Source organism: Rhea pennata, chromosome 2, assembly GCF_028389875.1.
Source record: "Rhea pennata isolate bPtePen1 chromosome 2, bPtePen1.pri, whole genome shotgun sequence".
NCBI lineage: Eukaryota > Metazoa > Chordata > Aves > Rheiformes > Rheidae > Rhea > Rhea pennata.
The window spans coordinates 75,129-93,258 of record NC_084664.1 but is presented as its reverse complement, the minus strand read 5'-3'; the positions used below and the strand labels follow the sequence as shown (position 1 = coordinate 93,258).

The 18,130-nt window shown below is 40.1% G+C and overlaps 1 protein-coding gene across 6 annotated transcripts in view; it reads left to right on the top strand.

The window, feature by feature from the left end:
* SMARCD3 (SWI/SNF related, matrix associated, actin dependent regulator of chromatin, subfamily d, member 3) overlaps window positions 1-17,848 on the top strand; it is a 114,564-nt gene extending 96,716 nt beyond the window's left edge. For 5 of the 6 annotated variants that reach the window (XM_062568590.1, XM_062568591.1, XM_062568592.1 and 2 more), the window contains 5 exons: window positions 2,524-2,621; window positions 6,187-6,322; window positions 12,179-12,301; window positions 13,372-13,473; window positions 13,574-17,848. In XM_062568590.1, coding sequence (XP_062424574.1) covers window positions 2,524-2,621; window positions 6,187-6,322; window positions 12,179-12,301; window positions 13,372-13,473; window positions 13,574-13,627 — 513 coding nt within the window. In that variant the 3' untranslated portion in view covers window positions 13,628-17,848. The remainder of the gene's footprint in view (window positions 1-2,523; window positions 2,622-6,186; window positions 6,323-12,178; window positions 12,302-13,371; window positions 13,474-13,573) is intronic. The other variant, XR_009957523.1, reaches the window with a different exon arrangement.
* The last annotated feature ends 282 nt before the right edge of the window (window positions 17,849-18,130 follow it).

Sequence of the window (18,130 nt, the reverse complement as noted above, 5' to 3'; positions counted from 1 at the left end):
TGTCCCATGTGACAGGACAAGAGGCAGTGGGCACAAATTGAAGCACAGGAAGTTCCGCCTGAACATGAGTGGGACTTTCTTCCCTGTGAGAGTGACAGAGCACTGGAACAGGTTGTCCAGAGAGGTTGTGGAGTCTCCTTCTCTGGAGATCGTCAAGGCCCACCTGGACGCAACCCTGTCTAACATGCTCTAGGTGACCCTGCTGAGCAGGGAGGTTGGATTAGATGATCTCCAGAGATCCCTTCCAACCTTACCAATTCTATGATTCTATGATTCTTCTAGAATGCTGACCCTCAATCCCTGCAGGAGCTGGCTAGTCTGGGATAGTTTCATAAAATATAATGTTTATATAGATTTAAAGCATGACTGGGATTCATTTGAGTGTTGCCCTTCTGTTTGGATTTCTGGCAAAATTGTTAAAGATAGCTAAATCTTGCTTTCAAAACTGATGTTAGGAAAATGAAATATGTCATTTGATTGAACACAGTTTAACCTGACTTGTTTTTTTTTTCTCACCCAGATACTCTAAGGCTGTGATATAGAGAGTGAGCAAACGGGGGTTCTAGTCTGATGCTATTTCTAGTCTGACATTTCTGCGGAGTAAACTAGCTGTGAGACACATAACTCTTGGAAAAATTTCACAACCGTAGCTGAAAATTCCTAGATTCCTAAGAGAAGCAGAAGATGATAACACATCACTGCCCTTAGCATTTTCTTTTAGATACCTGGCTTCCCATTTGGTAAGCTATTTTTTTGAGACCCTATGCTGATGTCCTTGCGGCTATGTCTAATGATACAAGGCAGTACGATGTAAAAACTTACCCCTGAATGAGTTACGGTGGACACCAAAATTACTATAGCCATATTGATTTTAAGAGGCATTGGATAGAACTTTAGGTGATAAACTTCGGTTGAGTAGGTAGAGACAGAACATGAAGCGCTTTAGAAATATTCCATCCAGCCTTTGTTTCTGCTTCCCCCCTAATTCTGTCTCTGTCATGTGTCCTTGCTCCCTTTTCTCTCCTTACAGTTCTATTCTCTTGGGCACCCATGTTAGGAGTCTGACCTGAGCATTGAACCAGTGGCAACAGCAGATTGGAGTTGGTGTGCAAAGGTTTTGAGCAGCAAGTCAACAGTTACCGCTATCAATTGTCAGAATTCAGATTTGAAATAGTGAGTTGTAGGCACAGAAGATTTCTATACTTCCTTGCTCTTTAGAAACTAACTGGCTGAATTCTTGTAGGGGGACAAGGCCAGTAAATTAGATAGGTGGATTTTAGAGTTGATGAAGAAGGATCTTTTACTGTTTAGAAACAGTGTTTATGTCTGTGGGCAGATTTGAAATTCAGTCTGTTAAAACAAAAGCAAGAGAAAGGTTGCAAGGTATTTCAGAAGCCAGAGCTGTCTTCCAGATATTTCTACTACCGAATTCCCTCACTCTCCAAAATTATGAGAAGATACTGTGTCTAAGGAACTTTGGCTCCATAAGTGAACAATCTGATTTCTTACATTGGTTCTACCACTTGATAGTCCATCCTTTTTAATGCTGCTTGCATCCTTTTTTCTAGAGCTGCCAAACACAATTCTGTTCATTGATACAATACTGCAAGTAGCATCACTCTTCTATTAGGTAACATTATTTTCCCTAAGAGGTATTTTCATTTTCTCTTGCAGAGGCCTCAAGATTTTTACAAATTGCCTCCATGTAACAGCATATTTTTAAGGCAAATTTTAATATCAAAATAGTTTCTTTTTTATTTTAAATGGAGTACCTTATGATATTTCAGAAAATTTGTTCTAGGTTCATGGCAAGCCATTGGAGTTATTCACAGAAAAAAATTCAAAAATTGCATACTCTGATCCTTTTCAAAAGATTATATTTTTTCTTTCTTAGTGTAATACATATTTAACTTTCAGAGGGTGGTAAAGAAACCAATGAGCTGGTAAAGAACTGGGGAAGGAGTGGATCACTTCCAATACGTTACTTAGGTTTTTGGTTAAAATTAAGTAAAACTATACTGAAATTCTGGTTTTTTTTCTTAATCTAAAAAAAACTTTAAAAATTACAAACGGTTTTAAAGTCCTAAAATATTCTCTTGGTTTTTTTCTTTAACGTAAAATGTTTTATGAAACAGATTAAAAAAAAAAAGTGCTTTTACATTTTCTCTGAAAAACATGGGTTTTTTGCATACCTGCCATAGACCCAGAGTGAGTGAGGTGGTGGTCACTTCCCCCTCATCATTGATACAGTTGATCCTGATGATCTATTACAGTGAGCTGTGCCCTTCGCCACAGGTGAGGCACCTGAAAGTGTCATCATCTGATGAGCTGTCAGCTAGCCTAGATTGTAAGTGTGGTGGTAATTTACAGGGGCAGAAATGACCAAAGAGTAATACTGTGTATGGAGCTGGAATTGAGGAATGTTTTCCAAATCACCTTACTTTTGAACCTTTGACTTCTTACTTTCTTGTTTAATTGCAAGTTACATTTTGGACCAGGATAACATGCTTTATTGTGTTCCAGATCTTTGACTGTCCACGGCTAAAGTTTTCTGAAATTCCTCAGAGACTCACTAACCTGCTGCTGCCACCAGACCCAATAGTGATAAACCACATAATCAGGTAAGCTGCTCAGGACTGTCATATGCAAAACACTCACTGTATAAAACACAGGAGTAGGTGTAGTAGGGATCAGAATACAGTTTTTCTAATGACAGATGAGTGTCCTGGACTTTGTTATACATTCATTCTCTCTGCCATTCTGGTCTATAAAACTCTGAATTATTTTCACTAGAGTGACACCACTTCCAAAGGAGAATGCAAAATTTCTTATATTCCTTCTTATCACTACTAGAATGGGCATTTAGGAGTTTCTTTCCTAAGGTGGGAGAAATAAGAGTTTCAATCCGATTGGGAGCAAAAAGGGGACTGAAGTAATATTTTGTACATCGTGGGCAATTACTATAACTACTGAGTAATTATGTAAAAAATAAAACAATACAAAAGATTCTAATACAGTGGCCAGTCCATGCATGCTGTACTGGGATTGGGACAGCTATTTGGGAGTTAGTCCTACTCTAAAAATGCTATATCTCTTGAGTTCCTCAAGAGATTTACACAAAAGATTCAGAAGTCATCATGACTAAGACACTGAGGTTCTGGCATCCTTATCCAAACAGATGTATTTGCAATAGATGAAATACAACTTTCAGGTATCTGGGGATACTTCATCACCAATACACTTCATGTTACAACAGGAAGAAAGTAAAGGGTGTGTGTGGGGGATTCTTTAGGACTGCAGTCTTGCTGCTAGTCACTCACATCTTTTCCAAGTGCCTTTGTGGTCTTGGTCAAATACTGAATCTGAGTGATTAATTGGTATTATCAGCTGAGCTTAATGATTTGATTTCCTGAAGAATATCAGCAACAAATATTCTTTAATATGCTTTTAAAATTGACTATTTTAAGTTTGTAACATATGATAATAAATCTAAATGTTACCTAGGCTATCATCCTAACATTGTGCACCTTCAGGAAGAGGTTGTCTCCATCTCTTGCTGTCCCATTAGGCAGCTGCACACAACAATAAGATCTCACCCTTCACCTTCTCACAGCTGAACAAACCCAGCTCTCAAAGCCTCTCCTGGTATATCGTGTGCTTCAGCCCCCAGTCATCTTGGTGGTCCTCCCTCCAATGTGTCACTGTCTTTCTGGTCCTGGGGAGTCCCAAGTTAACTCAGAAGTCCAGATGCAATCTCACAGGTGTGGCTTAGCAGGGAATAGCCACTTTCCTCAACTTGATGGCAACACTCCCTCTAACACAGCCCATTCTGCAGTTGGCCTTCTTCACAGCTGGGGTATACCACAGGCGCATTCTCTGCTTGTTGTCCTTGAGGACCCCAAGGTCCTTTCCTGCAAAGCTGCCTTCTAGTCAGTTGATGCCCACCAGCACTGGTGCACAGGGTTATTCCATCCCAGGAGCCGAACTTTGCATTTGCCTTTGTGACGTTGAACTGCCGGCCCATTTCTCCAACCTGTCCAGGTTCCTCGGAGTATCTTTGCTTCCCCTCGACTCTGACCCTGGGCTCAGGAGCGTAGGAGGCCTGAGGACAGGCCTTGCCAGGAAAAAACAGAGGCAAAGACAGTGTTGAGTACCTTGGCCTTTTCCATGCCTTTTGCCACTGAATCCCCTACCCTGCTGAGCGGCAGGCCCAAGTTTTCCTTAGTCTTCCTTCTGCTGCTGATTCACTTGTAGAAGTCCTTCTTGTTGCCCAGCACATCCCTTGCTAGGTTCAACTCCAGCTCTGACTGAGCTTTGGCTTTCCTAGGTCCGGAATTTTCCTAGAGTTTGATCCATTTCGTGCAGGAAAGAACAACTGGAGCTGCATTCTTTGATTTCTACTTAAGCAGGACATACAAAGCAGTCTCAGTTTTTTGTTTTTTGGTTTTTTTTAATATTATCAGACACTAATACTTGCTAGTGATCTGGCAGCTTCCTTAGAATTAGGCTGGCCTATAACTGCCATCTTCAGAAGAAGTAACAAAAGCCAGTACCTCTTGCTCTCCCAATTCAAACAAGCTCTATTAGATTATGAGCCAATTTTATACTAGCTACAGCAGGTGAACTTAACCTAGGCATTTCAAAAACAGTGTTTAGAACCCAGCATTTATACGCTATGAACAACAGTGGCTTAAGTCTAGCTCATCAGCAACTGGGCTGGAAAACAACTTTCTTGCTAATAAACTTGAGCCTAAATCTAAAGAAAGAGTTAAGTCTAAACTTCCAAAAAATTAAAGTCAGAATAGGACAAGCCAGAGAAAGATACTGACATTTACCTTGTTAAAGATGAAAAATAACATAATAATTCATTTTAATATATTGGAAGTAGAAAGGCTGTCATGGTGTTACTGAGACTGACAAGTTATTAAAGTTTAAAAGAACTATTCCTGAAAGCTAATCAAGTATTTGAAGTCATATAAGTTAGTGAAAATTCATTTTTTTGATCAATCTTAAATTTAGAGATTAGAGAAGGTCCCATACATATGCAGTGTGGGGGTGGGGGGAAGAGAGTGTTTGAAAAATTTTATCAGACTGAAGTATCAAATAGAAATATATTTAACACAGATAAAAAGAGGAAATGCAAGCGTTTTTTCATGCAGGATTCAAACATGAAATTGCTTAACTAGTAAATATAATGCATTACCTATTAAAAATCTCCTCCTGTGCCAGAGGATTTTGAAAGTAACTAATGTGATGCCACAAATTATCCTGGATACTGGAGACCAATTGTTACTAACTGTAGCTGAGAATGGAATTAATAGATGTGCTATACTGGACAAGATTTGATGTGGCTGCTGTAACAGGAAGACATACCTGGCTACATTCTTTGAAGAATTAAACAAGCATGTGGATAATGATGATCTGCTTTATGTGGTGTAAACAAAAACAACAACAACAAAAAAACTTTCCCCATAATCCTTCACAGAAGCCCTTAAAGATATTAAATTATCCTTGGTTAGTACTTTGTTAGAAGTAGGGGGGGGATAATGTTGAACAGCTGAGACATTCCAGAGTAAAATGGAAGAACCTATTCTTTCAAAGGCAAAGTAATGCATGTAGGAAAAAATAATCCTAATGTTACATACAAAGGGATAGTCTCTAACTTCACCAGTTCTTAAGAAGGATCTGGGAGTCATTACAGTGCTGCATAGCTGCCAAAGACAATTATAATTCTGGGAATTATTAGAGAAGGAACTGAGAACCAAATAAAATGTCATGATGTCCCCTCATCTGGAGTGGTGGTGTACAGCTCTGATTACTCAATCTCAGAAGAAGACACAATAGAGCAGAGAACATACATGAATGGTATTTATCAGTGGGGATTGCCATGGAGGCTGGAGTTACAGTTGACCTAAGGAAGATATTAGACAATTTAATGAAGACTGTGTGCATTAATAGCTGCACCATTGATGGTGCAGATAAAACTTGCAGTTCAGAAGTCTCTGAATTCTGACTGATGAAAGATGAGAGAATATACTAGGATATAGCTGTATATAAAGATACCCTGTTCTTAAACTCTTCTCACAGTATCTGCAACAGGTATTATCAAAGAGTATGTACTGGGCTGGATGGATATTTATTCTGATTCATTACAGCAATTCTTATGATCTGTTATCCTCTCCATAGTGTTGACCCCAATGATCAGAAGAAGACAGCTTGTTACGACATAGATGTAGAAGTTGAAGACCCATTAAAGGGACAGATGAGTAGTTTTCTTCTCTCAACAGCTAATCAGCAGGAGATTACAGCATTGGACAACAAGGTACTAGCTCAGGAGTAAAGGAATTAAAAGTATCAAATGGCATACTTATACACACACTCAGTGTGTATCTATATGTGGGTTTGGTATAAGATATCAAAGGGAGTAATGTTGTGAGATGCATACATTTCCATTGAACATGCTTCAATCAGTCACATGCAATGGGGGTGTGGAATTCCACCTCAGGGCATGATCTTGGGCCTGACACAATTGCAGAGGTAGTGATAAGAAGGTAGGAAGTGGTAGAAGCAGAGTTTCAGAAGTAAGAAGTAAGGAATTCCCCAGTGGGTGACATAGAACACTCTGGGTGCTACAAGGTTTCAGAACCCTCTGAACTATTTAATAGATCTATTGTGTTCTGTGGAAAATAAGGTGACTTGTTTGTAATTAAAAACACTTCAGAACACGTGGTTTGGACCATCTTTCAAGGTATGGTCACATACCTGTATGAGGTAGACAGGATTATGGGGCTGAGGTGGCACAGGTGTGCTTGCAGGAGTGGTGGGCATAGTCCCTCAGTGCAGAGAAAGGCAGGCTTTGTGAATACTGTTGTAGGGTTGCTCCATGAAGTGAAGTATTCTTGGCTGTAACAGCCAAGAGGAGTCATTTAACTCATCTAGGTGGGTATTTTATATTGAAAGACAAAGCTTCAGCTTTTCTTTTTTTTTAATTTCAGTTTAGTAGAATACTTTATGTTCAGTATGTCTCTGTAAATATTGTCACACCTGCTGTTCAAACTGGCGTAAATATGATAAGTTTGACTAACTAGTATTAAAGCTTAGAGTTTGTCCACTGCATAGAAGAGCAGATACTTAGATACTACAGTCAAATGATTCCTAATATTTTGCCTCCAGATCTTCTTTTCTCCTACCCTGACACAAAACAGAAAGATTCGTCTTTGAAAATATAACAAGTAGGCAATTAAGACTGACCTCATGGACTTCTGTTTAATGCTGAGAAGCAGAAGCCACTAAGGAAAGGCAAAGAAGGGACATGGTAAGATTCAAGGGCAGCAATGTTCTGCCGGATATAAACAGGGAGAGATCACAGTTAGCAAGACTAGATAAAAACCTTATAGTAATTCAAATGTGTTATAGGCATTTTAATTATATCTGCTGATAGGAAATTCTGTATCTTAGAGAAGACGTACGGGGAAAAAAATTGTAAAAGCCAGGCATTGTTTGGATATTGGAACCAGAAAGAATGAGGTTGAGGATGACACCAAAGTTCCCTAGGATCATCTAAGGAAGTAGTGGGAAAGATTTGATGTGCAAGAGGCTTGGAATTATGGAGAAGGATTACCAGCAAAAGAATTAGAGGAGAAATGGTATTTGTGGAAGTCCAAATTGAGAAGTCTGTATCTGAGCTAATTGTTCCAGTTCCCTTTGCAATCACTGGAGAGATAAAGGAGAAAGTAATGTCATCCTAAGGTAGTATCTAAAATAGGTCAGATGAATGACAGTATGAAAGTGCTTGTTTCTCTCCACCGGCTATAAAGAAATCTAACCTGCTATTTGTACATAAAGTTAATCTTGCCTTAACAGCAGGCATGAGAAATGAGTGTGAAATTAAAAAGATGGTTCAAGAGGGCTTAATAAGACAGTGGAGCAAGAAATGGGAGCTTGGATGGACAGGTGCTAGGAGGAAATATAGTAAGATGCAGGAAAAATGGGGAAATATAAGATGTAGATGGAAGTGATGGAAGAAAAATTAATACTGTAGTGATCAGGGGTATATTTTTGAGCTACAGAAGTCTTCACAGGCAGAAACTGAGGTTTTAATAGTGGTGCTGGTAAATCAGGAAATAAAAGTAATTTGGCTTTGATTTATGCCAATAAGAGAAGCCAATAGGAGGGGCAAAGAGAGAGTACGTGGTTAGGTTGAAGGGCAGCAGCCTTCTGGGTATCAGCAGAGAGCCAGATATTTGCAGAATCACAGAATGGTTGAGGTTAGAAGGGACCTCTGGAGATCATCTAGTCCAAAACCCCTGCTCTAGCAGGGTCATCTAGAGAATGTTAGACAGGATCTTGTCCGGGTGGGTTTTGAGTATCTCCAGAGAAGGAGACTCCAAAACCTCTCTGGGCAACCTGTTCCAGTGCTCTGTCACTCGCGGGAAAGAAGTTCTTCCTCGTTTTCAGGTGGAACTTCCTGTCGTTCAGTTTGTGCCCATTGCCTCTTGTCCTGTCACATGGGACATCCGGAAAGAGTCTGGCCCCATCCTCTTGACACCCTCCCTTCAGGTACTTATACACATTGATAAGATCTCCCCTCAGTCTTCTCTTCTCCAGGCTAAACAGACCCAGCTCTCACAGCCGTTCCTCATAGGGCGGATGCTCCAGCCCTCTGATCATCTTTGTAGCCCTACGCTGGACTCTCTCCACTACTAGGAGAAAACTGGGGAGCCCAGAACTGGACGCAGTACTCGAGATGAGGCCTCCCCAGGGCTGAGTAGAGGGGCAGGATCACCTCCCTCGACCTGCTGGCAACACTCTGCCTAATGCAGCCCAGGATATTGTTGGCCTTCTTGGCCACAAGGGCACATTGCCGGCTCATGGTCAATCTGTCATCCACCAGCACTCCCAGGTCCTTCTCTGCAGAGCTGCTAACGAGCAGGTCAGCCCCCAGCTTGTACTGGTGCCTAGGGTTATTATTCCCTAGGTGCAGGACTCTGCCTTTGACCTTGTTGAATCTCAGGAGGTTCCTCTCTGCCCAACTCTCCAGCCTCTCCAGATCTCTCTGAATGGCAGCACAGCCCTCAGGTATGTCAGCCACTCCTCCCAGCTTGGTATCATCAGCAGGCTTGCTGAGGAAGCACTCTGTCCCCTCATCCAGGTTATTGATGAAGAAGTTGAATGGGATGGGACCCAGTACTGAGCCCTGGGAAACTCCACTAGCCACAGGCCTCCAACTAGACTCCATGCCACTGATGACGACCCTCTGAGCTCTGCCTTTCAGCCAGTTCTCAATCCACTTCACTGTCCACTCACCTAACCCATGCTTCCAGAGTTTATCTGGGAGGATGTTATAGGGGACAGTGTCAAAAGCCTTGCTGACGTCAAGGTAGACAACGTCCACTGCTCTCCCCTCATCTACCCAGCCAGTCATGCTATCATAGAGGGATATCAGATTGGTTAAGCATGAATTCCCCTTGATGCATCCATGCTGCCTACTCCTGATCACCGTCTTTTCCTCCATATGCTTGGAGATGGCATCCAGGATGAGCTGTTCCATCACCTTTCCAGATTCTTAGCAGTAAAGACTGAAGCAAAGAAGGCATTCAGTAACTCTGCCTTCTCTGTAGCCTTCATCCTCAGGGCTCCCGCCCCACTCAGTAGTGGGCCCACATTTTCCCCAGTCTTCCTCTTGCTACTACACCAAAGACATTGGAAACAGCGAGATAAGAACTCTAGCACAACTTCCTAGTAAGATAGCCAGGATGTTGAGCTCCTTAAAGAAGAGGAAGAAGAAAACAAAGCTGAACTACTAGGAGAATCTGAGCAAGTAGATACTATAGGAACATTATATTCAGTCCTAGAATAATTTTATATATCTTTTTTTAACCCTATCTTCATGTTCCAAATTCTTCTTGGTATATGGACTACAAGAATAACTTTCTATTCAAGACTGTTTCCAAAATTTAGCTATCTAAATGTTATGGTAGATGGAAATTTAATTAATACAGTTAAAGGAAAATAGGGTTTGACACAGCTGGATGTATAGTAAATACCTGCTTTAGGATGAGATGAAATGCTGTGTGATTGCCACAGTACTGTCATGATCTCTTTTGACTATAATGGGAACTTAGAAACATAATTGCATGCCAAAACATTTAGGTGGCCAAATTTAGTTATATTAATCTCAAACTGAGTTCTGTCCTAGGTAATTTTCCAGGATGAGTCTCTCCCATGCAGAGGTAAATTAATGCAGAATTCCTGCTTGCTATTTCCTTTTTTAATGCTTTCAAGGACCATATGAATTGTTTTACTACAAGTTTTTATTCAGCAGCCATGGTACCTTGCTAGATTGCTATGAGGAAAATCTAAGAGAACCTTATGTTCTGGATGTGTATTGTGCCACAGAAAAACTCACTGCAGTCGATGCAACCATGTAAAATGAATGGCAGAAAAATCAGTTGGAACAGTTTGGCAGAATTGTTTCCTGTATTAACCATGAGGATCATGCATATTTAAAATAATCATATTTGTCTGACAGCAGTGATAAGCTCTATAGGCTGTATTAGGGAGTCTTGTCACAGGGACTTGTGAGCCAGCTTATGGATAAACAAATGTGGTTTCTCAGAGCGAGGGAAAAAGAGGTGTGACGTAATGTACTGAGTTGATTTGTGTGACACAGAGTCAGGCCAAGCTCCTGTTTGTTTACCCCTAACACAGGAAAATATATTCAGCTGTGGTCTTTAAAGGGAATTTGGACACCAGTATTGTTCTGGATTCTGGTAATGTTTGAAGAATCTAATCTATTGTTTTATGGCTCTTGAGAAATGTTCTTTTCAACAGTGTTACTGCTCACGCAGTGGGTTCCCAGCCTGTATGGGCTTGCCTACAGCACATGTAGGCTTATTCTTTTCCCAGTGCAGTGACATCTCCCCCTTCTTCATGTCTTCATCACTTTATTTTAAAGCATTTGCTACAGCAGAGTGTAAGCTGTGATTAGTGAAGTTATTGAGGCCACCTCTGGGCAAACAGGCATTGACTACTCTACTGTTGTCTGTACGATTTATAGTTATGCTGTCACAGAGTCCTCTAGTGGAAACTCAGTGCATGCCAACAGAGAAGGTTTTCTCCAGGATCACTACATCATTTTCCCAAATAAGTAATGATTTTAAGTTGGCAGAGGCTCTCTTCTGTTAATATACCAGATAGTTGTGCCTACACTAGGGGCTTTGTTGGCATAGCCAGATCAGGAAGGATGATTTTTCACCCTGTACTTGGCCATATTAGTTCTTTTGGCAAAACAGATGTATACAGAAAATTAAACAAGATGGTTTTATAATCTTAAAGTAGAATTTTAGAGGAACAGAGTAGCAGAAGTTTGCTTTTGTGTGTATGTCTGTATACCCAAATGATTTGTTGACTGTCCTTCCATTGATCATACTTGGTTTTGTTATCCAGGATGATTAAAGAACCTTGACTCCTCTTTGGAGTCTTCATTCTCACCCAATGGTTAATGCAAAATTCTTTCATAATATTTCTGAAGGTATGACTCATTTTCTGTAAACCTTCCATATCTATGATTGCTCATTGCTAAAAGATGGGTGGGAACAGTCACGGTGATTTTAATAGGCTTTCTTGCAAGAAAGAGTCTAGAAGTTCATTGCTATTGTGTAACTTTATTTAAACGTGGACTTGATCAGGCAATCACGAGAACAAATTTTAAGTATCGTGACAGGTTAATCGAAGTTACGATGTAGAATAACCAGGGGAATAATTGCTTTCTTGTATTGGGGCCTGTTTAAAGACATATTTATGTAGCAGCTTTCCAGAAGAATCTCAGACATGGCAGAAAAGACTGAGTGTGCAAAGGAAATCCTTACGTCGTCCAGGGACGTGACTTAGCTCTTCAGTATTGCTTATAGTGTGCCATCCAGCAGTTCAGCGCAGTAAAGAAGAATCCTGTATATACTTAATTGCAGAAATACATGTGAGAACAAAATGTGACTGCAACATTGGCAGTAACTGCCTCCTTCAGGCGAAAGATACCATGGGATCCTTCATAAGTCTGTTATCCATTTGTCACTTTCGTATGTTATATGAAGCTCAAAGAAGCTAATGGAGCTCACATCAGGGTCACTGGAGCACGGGATGGATTAAGTAACAGCTACTTTTTTTTTTTTAATATCAGATTCATGAGACAATTGAATCCATAAACCAGTTAAAAATACAACGTGATTTCATGCTGAGTTTCTCCAAAGATCCCAAAGGATACATTCAGGACCTTCTCCGATCCCAAAGTAGGGATCTTAAGGTGAGCTAAGGATTCAAGAAAAATGGAGAGTGGAATCAGAATGTTAGAATTATAGCTACATGTATGGAATGTATAGCTAAAACGTCCAGGTTGGAAAATTGGTGGAGGAAAGATATTGAGTGTAACCCTGTAATCCCAGAGCAGAAAGTATACAGAAAAGGCAGGTCAAGCTGTACTCCACTTCCAGTGGAACAACGGTGCTTAATGGACATGGTAGGTGAATTTGTGGTTAAGTAGTATGACTGGAGAGCAGGGCTATGTTCATTTAATATGATTGTAAAATTCGAGCTCTATAAACTCAGCAAGGGGATCCTGTAGCACAATAACACAAATCTGGGGCTTTTGTTAGTTCATGATTTGATCTTTTTTTTAAGAAACTGGCAGATTAAATATCAGCTGTCTTTGAGCTTAGTGTTGAGATACCCAAGAACTTGAATGTAGGGAAGTTCAGTTGTTTGACAACAAAAATAAAGAACTGTTTCTCACAAAGTTGCACACCTTTTGTCTTTAACTCAGACACCTCAAAAACAGTTATATTAATGATGCCATAATACTATTTTAACTAAATTATTGTGCCATTCAATAGACATCTAGCTTGTTAAGCATTAGTCTCCCAAAATTTTACTTTTATTATAGTTAATTATTATTTATATTATATTCAGAAGGATAGGCATCTGAAAGAATGTTAAAATAAAACAGCTTTCAGGTTGAAGAGCTTACAAACCAAGGTGTTCTCAAGCTTCTCTGACTGCCTATTTTCTACTGTTCTGTGGTCTACCTGACTGACACCCTATCCCAAAAAGGCTTGCCTATATTGTTCTGTCCTACCGAATCAGACTTATGGTTGCAACACACCACTCTGAAGAAGATGTTGTTAATTTTATATTTCCCCTTCATTCGCTGGTGCTGGAGAGAGTCATTAGATTTTTTTTCTTTTTGTTGATTGTTCAAATCTTGCTCTCTTGGCATTTCTTTGAAGTAGCATGGATACATTTTGACTCTAGGTAAATCTGAATGTTTTTCTGCATGGTAGAAGAGCTATAGTGAAAAATGCTTCATCTTTGTCACAGGTGATGACTGATGTGGTTGGAAACCCAGAGGAAGAACGCAGAGCTGAATTTTATCATGAGCCGTGGTCCCAAGAGGCTGTGAGCAGATATTTCTATTGCAAGGTAAAAAGGAATGATCCACACTGCTGGCTTATAAATGAACCTTTCTGCCACTGAACAAGTAAATCTGCAGAACTGTACAGTTTCTCTTTTTTTTTTTCAGATCCAGCAACGCCGTCAGGAACTGGAACAGTCTCTGGGAGTGCGTAACACATAAGCATTGCTCATGAGATCCCATTGGCATCTTGACCACAGAACCAGTGGACTTGATGAGTGTTACTTAGCTCACTGTTACACATGGACCTGCTTCCTGACTGGATGAGAATGTACCATCAGCACACCAGTCAGAACACCAGCTTTAGAGTGACCCTTGAAAATTCTGCCCATGGGGGTGTGTCTCAAACCATTCCAGGCCAGAGACAGCAGAAGATTTCTGTGCTCCATACAGGTGTCAAAGTTAAAGAAGATTAAAGGTTCATTCATTAAGTTTCATCATTAAATTTTAGTGGAAAGTTCAGACACTACCCAGCAAATTATAATGGGCTATGCCATAGAATTATGAGTGGTATTGGCTGGGCGGGGGGCGGGAGGGGAGGCTGAGATGGGTGTTAAAGGAGACTACAGATGTAGAGAAATAAAGGCTGATCTCATCCTGTTATTTTAGTTGTTACCTAAGAGTGCCAAATAGTAAATTCTCTGGAATTAGGCAAGATAGTCCTTCTTACAGTTGTGGAATGCTTTATATTCCCAAACAGAGTTTCCATTCCAGCTGGAGCAGTGCCAGAGGCCATCTCACCACGTCAAAGAACAAACTAGGAGGATTTTCATTCCTGAAATGAAGACCCTCTCTGAAAGACAGAATTGTAGTCAGCACATTTCTTCTGCAAATGCTTAATACTCATTCTTTTTCCTGCCCCTGCAGTGAAAGGTGGACTGAAATATATATCACCAGCCAGACTGGATATTCATGGGTATGATCAATGTGCCATACTGAGAGGAAGAGAATTATTCCCAGGATAACAGCCTCGTAGGCATCCTCAGTATTACTGGGGTTAGCAAAGCTGAAGTTGAAGTGAATGAGGCATTCTGAAAACTGAAAGTAACTTAATGGTGCTTTGCTGACATCTACCTTGACCACAGCAGATATTAACAATAAGCATATATGTAAAATATGACATTTCTTAAATTTTTCTCTCCGTTTGCCATTAGGGATCAGCACCGAAAAAAACTTCCCTGATTGTAAGTAGGTGCAGAATGCAAGCGGTACAAATTCACATAACATGACAATGTTACCTTTCCTTCTGGACATTAAGAGAGTCCGTGGATTGGTCTCACATTCTAATCATAGGTGAACTGCCTCTTCCTGTGAATTATTCAGTCCCCCATACTTCATACTTATTGGTTTTATAAGATGCTGTTGAGTTATAAAGCACTATCAGCCTTCAGTAGCACAGATGAAGCATCCTTTGGAAACCGTCTTCATTGCAAATGCACAGCAAATTCATACTATGGAAATTACACTGTATTTACTTGGAAGCAGTGAACATCTGCATCAAATTCCCCTACCCCCACCTCCCCAAGTTTTTTAATTCATAGATTAGCTTGTAATTAATGACCCAACGTGATTTCTAGTTCAAAAAGCAGCTGCCAAAGTATGACTTTGTGTTCTGATAGTGTAACCTAGAAGAAGGTGTTGATGCTATACCTCCTTTCTTTCACTTTCATGGAAAGAGAATCAAGTTTGTATGTGGTGAAGGGAGGCAGCTCCTCATAATAATGTATTTTGCTGTAATATTGTCCTTTTCTCCTCTACTATCTTTGCCAATTTCTTAGTTGAATGTAAATGTTTCTTCTGTCCAGTCACAGAAGAAAGTTTTTCCCTTTTTATTTAATGCTTCTACTTCCATATTAGCAGTGCCATAGCTTTTTCTCTGTCCACTGTGTTCAGAGATGTCTTGAAAATTTTATATTTCATGGCAGTACTATCATGCACATCCACTAGTGTAAGAAAAAGCACAGCTGTACCTCTTGGCCCTGGGCATTGAGGCCTTTTGCTGGGAATGGCTTGTTCTGGATTTTTTTTTTTGAATGTTAAAACCCCTCCTTATGTTTAAACATGAAATCCTCCAGTCTTAAACTGAGTCTAGTGAGGGACTGTGAGGTTGCCAGAGAGTAAACGTCATTGAGATCTTATTTACTGTTGGACTCCACTAATTGGACTACAAGCAAGCATCATGAAGAAAAACAGTGGGGGTCATCTGCTGCTGTGCTTCCATATTTATTACACTGCTGTGTCAGTTGTGTGCATGCTGTCCAGTGTATAAAGCTCTTTTCTGTATGTGGTAAACAGAGCAACTACATTCAGGGGATGCATTCAGTCTCCAGGAATAAGAAATGCAGAATAAGATATGTAAGGATCTGAGGTGGGCATGGGACTGGGATAGATGTCTGCCAGGGAAATTTATTTTTAAGAACTTACCTATTCAAGTGGCAAATTTTTGTATAGAGAAATTTCAGTCACATGCCACAGCTGGCAAGATAATGGAGCCCAATCTGCTTTAAGAATCTGTCTGTAAAATAGATTGGATGAGTCTGTTCCCAAGTCTCTTTCAGACCAAATTAAAATAGAGTAATATGTAGCGTCACTGCCCAGTGGACTCACAAGAGCATCACTAGAAGATGAATCTATGTTAAGCACCAATGCCACTGCACTGTGTGCATGCATGTGTGTGTGTGTGTGTGTGTGTGTGTGTGTGCGTGCACATGTCAGTCAGCCAGTATAGATGGTGCTGAATATGCCAAGCCAAAATCTAAATGCTTATTCCACTATTCCTATACCTACTGTAAATAAAAAGGCCTTCTCCCAGTGATGAGTCTTAAAAATAGCTGTCAGATGTCTTTCCTTTGGTTAGACTGGGTTTGATATTTTGATTCTTTTTTTCCTGTGTTCAGAAGCAGTTCAGGGCTTTTACTGGAGAAGCAGAGAGAGAAAGTCTGTCCTGCATTCCAGGAGTGCAGCTAGGAACATGTCAGTTTGCAAAAAAGAGAAATTATATGTGAAGAGAAACAGTGGGGCAATACTGGTGGGAATTGGACTAAATACTGCTTAGGCATACAAAAATGAAGGCTAGTGGTACTGAACAGGCATGTAATTGTGGCAGATTTGGAATGATAAATTCATGTTAAGTTCAAACTGGTTGTGTTTCTTCTGTTTAAAAGAGGACAGGAAGATTTTTAGTTCAGTTCTGCCACTTCAAGTTTCTGCCACACTACACAGCAAAGCTGTGTATACAGCAACAAAGCATTCTGTGCATAAAAGTAGTTAATATATAAATAATATAAAAATACAGGTTGTTAGAAAATACAGCATAAAACTAGGGGAGGCTTAAAGCAGAATTCTTGGAGTACCAATAGAGGACAGATGTATCTTGGAGCTGACGTTGACGTGACAGATTTGAAGCACATTTTTTAGTCTTTAGTGTTGTTGGCAGTGAGTCAGGATTCAGAACAAGTGCTTTCTGGAAATTAAAAGGAAAACAAATGTTTGATCATGGAAAGAGAATGCCAGACTAGAGGGAAAAATACAGTAGTGGGGAGGAAAAAAAAAAAGATGGAGCAGAGAACCACTAAAGTGCCATTAAGTTGTAGCACAGGATAATGTGTAGAATGTTGTTGGAAATATCACAGTCCATGTGATACGGTGTATTCTGTGTGTATGTGTGTATGCGTGTGTACATAGAGCAGATGTGAGAGGGCCAGTCTCAGCTGGTGTATAGCCTGGCATGCAGGGCAGAGCCAAATGTTCTGCAAGTAACTTTGAGACACATTGTCAAAACATTTCCCACCATTATCAACAGTGATTCAGCTGTTCCACTTAGCAGACTTGGTAGTTCTAGTGCAGACATCAGTTCAGCTGACAGCTTGCTTTATACCACAGTTTTTAGAGTGTATCCTGCTGAAGCTGAGTGAAAGTATTGGTGCCTAGATCAATATTCATTCACATACTAGGGCTCCTAGTTTTGCTGAGACTGCAATCAGGTGTTGGAAGTATTTTGTCTATTTTTTTCTTTGTGTTGAGAATTCTTCCACAGGCAGTAAAAGAGATGGGGGGGGGGATGAAAGTTTCCTTTTTTTTCTTGAAGAGAGAGTTCTCCTTTCTGTAACTGCTCTGTTTTTTTAATAGGATGTGTCTGTGCTGCCAGATCCTGTATGATAAAACACCTTTTCCAATCTCATTGAAGAAAGAAATTCCATTAAAAAAAAAAAAAAAAAAAAAAAAAAAAAAGCAAAAAACTCAGCTGTGGGTTTGAGTGTGTGAAAGAATACATGTATGGGGGGGGGAGAGACTCCCTCTATTCTGTAGCCACCGTAACTTCGTTGTATGATGCTGAGTGATTCGTAGAAAAGCTTTTAACAATAAATACTTTGTTTCTTTGTATCTCTTTTGCTTACCTTACATCTATCTCAACAAAGAAAATTCCATCACTTCCTGTACATGAAAGGAATATCGTAAGAGTTCCTTTTTTTCCACAAGTTTCTGCTACAGAAATTCATATCTAAGGGCTAGAAAGAGATTGCTATCTATATAAAACTGCTTAGAGACCTGAGGATTACAGGTCAAGCCAGGGCTAATTAATAAGAAACATTTAGACCAGTCCATGGTAAGAAATTGATGCAACCCTAAATGCCTCTGCTACCATTATAAGGTATGATTTGAAAC